Below are 6194 nucleotides of genomic sequence, written 5' to 3'. Positions count from 1 at the left end.
ACTGACTTTTATAATTTATTCATAAAAGTAGGATGTTACAAGGTTTCATTTTGGTTTTAATTCAGTTTCAGTTTTTATAAATTTGTTCGTTTTCGTTCAATTTTTTTTATTTTTGTTTTTGGTGGGTATAAATTTATTCGGTTTTTCGTTTTGGTTTATACAATTTTTGTTTTAGGTTCGGTTTCAAATGTACCGATTTTAGTTTTTTTAGTTTCATTTTGATTTTTGTTTTAGTTTTATTGGTATTTGGTTTTGGTTTCGGTTTCGTTTTAGTTTTTTCTCAATTTAGTTTTGTTTCAGTTTGTATTTAGTTTGTTTGGTGTTTGATTTTAGTGCATATTGAAAAATGAAACAGTATGGAGGGTTCACAAATTAAGTGAAAGGTTCACATGAGTTTCAATTTTCAAGTTGGTTGAAGTCATTGAAGCTTTATATTTTTCTTATCTTCGTAACCAGTAATAATGAATTCGCATGTGGTAGAAAAGATTTCAAAAGCTAAGAACGTTTTATGTGTTACCCTTCATTTTTCTTCTTAGTCTTCAAGTGTGTTATTTTAATTTTCATTTATGAAAATGAAACATTTAGAAATGTTTCGATTTTCTTTGGCTCGGGTTAAAATGGGTCATTTACAATTTGGCTGTTTCCGACCAATTGCCACCTTAATTCATTTCTTTATTCTTTAATCTTTAAATATTACCTTATTTCTATCCTATTTGCACCGCCTAGGCCCCTACGATTGAAAATCTTCTATATAAACACCCATTGTTTCTCTCTTGAACACACAATCTTTCATATTATATTCAAAGCATCTCTCATTTGATTATTTAAAGACAACCCAAATTCTCCACATAGTTGATTCTGTGTGTTTCGTTCTTGCTTTCATTGCCATCTTTTGTTACTCAATACACGTTTAGTTTTTGTTGTTTATGCGATCATGGCTGATGAGTACTGCGAAAGTGTCACAGTTGTGAAGGTTGAGACCAAAGTAGTGCTTGTGCCCGACTGCAGTGATGTAAGTTTCCATCTTTTCTCGTTTTAAGAAAAAGAAGTGCATGTATAACATATATTGGCGGACACAAAAAAAATATTTACGGGTCTGAAAAGGGTATGTGTCAAAATTTCATAGAGGTATATATATGTATGTATGTATTTATGTATACCATATAAAAATTGTAGGGGATCACCGACCTCTGCACTTATAGTGTAGGTTCGCCACTAATAACATATATAGTATATGTCTATGTAGAGAATCATATATGCTAAGCACTAAATATAGTGAGAATACACATAATTAAACACGCTATTCTCTTTTTAATCTTGGTATATCTTTTTAAAATGTATTAGAAATATAATATTTTAATTGTGTAATTTATTTATTTCCACATTATAAACTTTAATTTCAAGTATTCGGGTCATAAATATAGTGTGTTATATATCGTTATAGAACATTGTGTATATAGAAACAGTTAAAAGCTAACAAAAGAAAAAATAACATAACAATTGGTTTGATAGTTTTTTTTATGTGCATAACATACATAATTGTACTTGGTAATCAAGTACAAAATTTTAAAAATATGAATCAATAATAAAATTAACATATATATATATATAAACAAATTATTCATGTTTTTATAATGAATACATTTATGTATATATATGTATATGTATATTAGTGTATGTATATGAATATGTATCAATTTGTGCAAGCTAGCAATCTACCTATATACTATTATAGCAAAATCATTCTTTCACACATCATTCGACTAGTGTAGTCAACTAGGATGTCAACTAATACTATTATCTGATATAATTACCAACAAAGTTTTAAATATAACTGTAAATGTTGTATTAAATGGGGTTTTAAATATATATGAATTATAAATTTTTATTTGTCATTATTTATAAATTATAAATCCATAAGATATGTTATTATATATATTATTAAATTTAACTTTTTTGTTGTTTTTTAATCATCCATACACGGGCTATATCCTAGTTATATATGTAACCGAAACCAATGAAAGTTTGAGTGAATAATGTCAAGAAATAATATTAAATCCAAAGGAAAGTACACTAATTCCACATGTTTATAAAATTTTTTATATATTTTTTTTAACTTGAACCAATATCTTCTCTTCGCAAACTCATATGTTTTAAAAGTATTGTCTTTGTCAATGGATGGCCACCCCATTGATATCAATTTATAGATATTATGTTTTATTATTTATTTTTCAATACTAGTATATCCATGCTCATGAAAAATATTTTATTTTTTCTTTTTCTAATTTAGGTTTACCGTGTAATTTATTTGTTTTTTTTTCTAATAATTTATAATATTTGATATTTGAAATAAATCTTAAGATATAATTTTGTGGGTTTATGCTAAACAACTTAGGGTTCCAAAAGAATTGGTACAAAAATCTAGTGATTTGAAAACTAGTGTAACCGAAATACTTATAAACCTGGTTCTTAATTAATATTTTTTTAAAATTATTCAGAATATATTTTCGTTTTTTTTTTTTTTTGATAGATTGTAATAATTATAATTTAATTTCAAATATAAATATATACAGATTTATTTTCTTTTCTGCTGGCATCCACTATATTTGTTTTCACTCTTTGTTGGCTCGTACGTGCTTTTGTGTATTTTATAGTTGTGTTTTTCACTGCTCTTCGGTACTTCTCATATTTCACCATTATTCACATCTTCTTAATATCTAAACTTACAACTGGAAAATTAATTTAAATCAAATTCAGTTCCATAGAATCTTTACTCAAACGGAATAACACACACTATATGTGTGTATTTGTTTTAACAATTTATATATTTGATAAATTACGCTTATTAGTTGTGTTGTTCCTTGTAACTAAATAGGCACCCCCCCCCCCCCCCCGGTTTTAAATGATAACGATCTGGTCAAGATTCGTAAAAAAAGTTATGTTAAATTATTTTCTACTTTTATCACGTGGAATTTTAACATAGAACAAACTTTACTTTTTGTGACAATTGCAGTCTTGCAATGAAGAGCATGTTCATGAAGAGAAGAAGACACATGAGTTGAAAGAAAAGATCGAGAAGAAAATAGAAGGGGAGAAAGAGAAAATTGTAGAAAAGGTTCACGAAGGTAAAGAAAAGATAGAAGATTTCAAGGAAGATGTGGAGTGTAAGGTAGAAGAGGAAAAAGAAAAAGTTAAGGAAAAAGTTGAAGAAATCAAGGAAAAGTTCGAAGAGAAAGTAGACGAGGTCAAGTACAAGAAAGAAGAACTTAAGGAAAAGGTAGAATGTGAAGTGGAAGAGGCCAAGGAGGAGATCAAGGAGAAAGAATACGAGGCGAAGTACAAAAACGAAGAACATAAGGAAAAGCTTAAGGAAGAAGTAGAGGAGATCAAATACAAGATTGAAGAAGTTAAGGAGAAGGTTGAGTGTGAAGTAGAAGAGGAAAAGGAGGAATTCAAGGAAAAAGTAGAAGAGCTTAAAGAGAAAATTGATGACAAAGTGGAGGAGATCAAATACAAGAAGGATGAACTAAAAGAGAAGATTGAGTGTGAAGAAGAAGAAATAAAAGACAAAATCAAGGAAAAGGAATACGAAGCCGAGTACAAAAGAGAAGAGCACAAGGAAAAACTCAAGGAAGAAGTAGAGGAGGTAAAGTACAAAACAGAAGAATTGAAGGAGAATGTTGAGCGTAAAGTAGAAGAGGTGAAAGAAAAATTGGAGGAGAAAATTGAAGAAATCAAAGAAAAAATTGAGGAAAAAGTTGAGGAGATCAAGTACAAAAAAGAGGAATTACACGAAAAAATCGACTGTGAAGTAGTAGAAGCCAAAGAAGAGATTAAGGAAAAAGAATACGAGGCCAAGTATAAAAATGAGGAGCACAAAGAAAAACTCAAAGAAGAAGTAGAGGAGATCAAATATAAAATAGAAGAATTCAAAGAGAAGGTCGAGTGTGAAGTAGAAGAAGATAAAGAGAAAATTAAGGAGAAGATCGAAGAAATCAAAGAAAAAATTGAAGAAAAAGTAGATGAAGCCAAATATAAAAAGGAAGAACTCAAGGAAAAGGTAGAATGTGAAGTGGAAGAGGCTAAAAAAGAAATCAAGGGAAAAGAATATGAGGCCGAGTACAAGAAAGAAGAGCATAAGGAAAAGCTCAAGGAAGAAGTAGAGGAGATTAAATACAAAGTAGAAGAAATTAAGGAGAAGGTCGAATATGAAGTAGAAGAGGTTAAAGAGAAAATTGAGGAAAAAATTGAAGAAATCAAGGAAAAGATTGAAGAGAAAGTAGAAGAGGTCCACTATAAAAAAGAAGAACTCAAGGAAAAGCTAGAGTATGAGGTGGAAGAGGCCAAAGAGGAAATCAAGGAAAAAGAATACGAGGCTAAGTGCAAAAATGAAGAACATAAAGAAAAGCTCAAGGAAGAGGTAGAGGATATCAAATACAAAATAGAAGAAGTTAAGGAGAAGGTTGAGTGTGAAAAAGAAGAGGTTAAAGAGAAAATTAAAGAAAAAGTTGAAGAAATCAAGGAAAAAATTGAAGAGAAAGTAGAAGATGCCAACTATAAAAAGGAAGAGGTCGAGAAAAAGGTAGAGTGTGAAGTGGAAGAGGCTAAAGAGGAAATTAAGGAAAAAGAATATGAGGCCAAGTACAAAAATGAAGAACATAAGGAAAAGCTCAAGGAAGAGGTAGAGGAGATCAAATACAAAATAGAAGAAGTTAAGGAGAAGGTCGAGCTTGAAGTAGAAGAGGGTAAAGAGAAAATTAAGAAAAAAGTCGAAGAAATCAAGGATAAAATTGAAGAAAAAGTAGATGAAGCCAAGTATAAAAAGGAAGAACTCAAGGAAAAGGTAGAATGTGAAGTGGAAGAGGCTAAAGAGGAAATCAAGGAAAAAGAATATGAAGCCAAGTACAAGAATGAAGAACATAAGGAAAAGCTCAAGGAAGAGGTAGAGGAGATCAAATACAAAATAAAAGAAGTTAAGGAGAAGGTCGAGCATGAAGTAGAAGAGGGTAAAGAGAAAATTAAGGAAAAAGTCGAAGAAATCAAGGATAAAATTGAAGAAAAAGTAGATGAAACCAAGTATAAAAAGGAAGAACTCAAAGAAAAGGTAGAATGTGAAGTGGAAGAGGCTAAAGAGGAAATCAAAGAAAAAGAGTATGAAGCCAAGTACAAAAATGAAGAACATAAGGAAAAGCTCAAGGAAGAGGTAGAGGAGATCAAATACAAAATTGAAGAACTTAAGAAGAAGGTCGAGTATGAAGTAGAGGAAGGTAAAGAGAAAGTTAAAGAAAGCATCGAAGAAGTCAACGAAAAAATCGAAGAAGTAAAGAGAAAAATAGAGTGTGAAGAAGAAGAGTTGAAAGAGAAAATCAAGGAAAAAGAATATGAGACCAAGTACAAAAAGGGGAAACTCATTGAGGAACTTAAGGCTGAGCTAGAGGAGGCAAAATATAGAATAGAAGAACTCAAAGAAAAGATTGAGTGCAAAGTAGAAGAGGACAAAGAGAATATTAAGGAGAAGGTAGAAGAATTCAAGGAAAAGGTTGATGATAAGATAGAAGAAGTTAAGGAAAAAATTGAGGAGCATAAGGAGAAAAAGGAAGAGGAGAAATTGAAGAAAGAACTTGAGAATATGAAGAAGCATGAGGAAGATGCATGTGTCTCGACAAAGCAATACGAGGAAGTTGTTGTTCTCCTTCCAGAGCGTTGCGAACCAGATGAGAAAAAGGCACCACATCCCGTAGTGACGCACAAGGAGCATGCCACTGTTGAAGTTGAACACAAAGAGAAGAAGGGTATCTTCGAAAAGATTAAGGAGAAGCTTCATGTGCATCATCATTCCAAGAGTGATGAAAAGAAAGAAAAGGTGCATTACTAAAGTGAAAACAATTCTGTTTGTTTGTTTGGCTTGCAGTTACTTTGCGGTGTTTATTGTGTTTGTCATTTGATTTTGATTCATGTACATCCTTATGTTCTTAGGTAGCGGGTTTTTCGTATTTTTGATGCATGTGTGTTTTTGCTTTCTGATTCATGTCTAAAGTTCATAAAATTTGTATTCTTGTAATAGCTTGGTTTGAAAGTATTTTGATTTTGTATACTTGAAACTTGATTGAATAAATATGCTTTTGTTCATGTTTAACTTTCATAACTTTTGCATGCATGATTTAAGATTTCACATAGACTTTCAAAACTGCGGT

General features: G+C 30.7%; 1 protein-coding gene across 1 annotated transcript; it reads left to right on the top strand.

Moving 5' to 3' along the window:
• The first annotated feature begins 896 nt into the window (after window positions 1–896).
• LOC143620873 (uncharacterized) lies at window positions 897–5906 on the top strand. The gene is made up of 2 exons (XM_077092457.1): window positions 897–1012; window positions 3014–5906. Exons 1-2 carry the CDS (start codon window positions 935–937, stop codon window positions 5873–5875), a joined length of 2940 nt encoding a protein of 979 aa, XP_076948572.1. The 5' UTR covers window positions 897–934; the 3' UTR covers window positions 5876–5906.
• The last annotated feature ends 288 nt before the right edge of the window (window positions 5907–6194 follow it).

This window comes from Bidens hawaiensis, unplaced genomic scaffold (genome assembly GCF_021521415.1).
Source record: "Bidens hawaiensis isolate Kalapana, Puna unplaced genomic scaffold, B.hawaiensis_p1.1 tig00002717_1, whole genome shotgun sequence".
NCBI classification, from domain to species: domain Eukaryota; kingdom Viridiplantae; phylum Streptophyta; class Magnoliopsida; order Asterales; family Asteraceae; genus Bidens; species Bidens hawaiensis.
This window is presented reverse-complemented; position numbering and strand designations above follow the sequence as displayed.

Coding starts and splice junctions, on each gene's coding strand:
- LOC143620873 (XM_077092457.1), top strand. CDS start 935: ATGGCTGATGAGTACTGCGAAAGTGTCACAGTTGTGAAGGTTGAGACC. Junction 1,013..3,013: donor TTGTGCCCGACTGCAGTGAT/GTAAGTTTCCAT, acceptor TGACAATTGCAG/TCTTGCAATGAAGAGCATGT.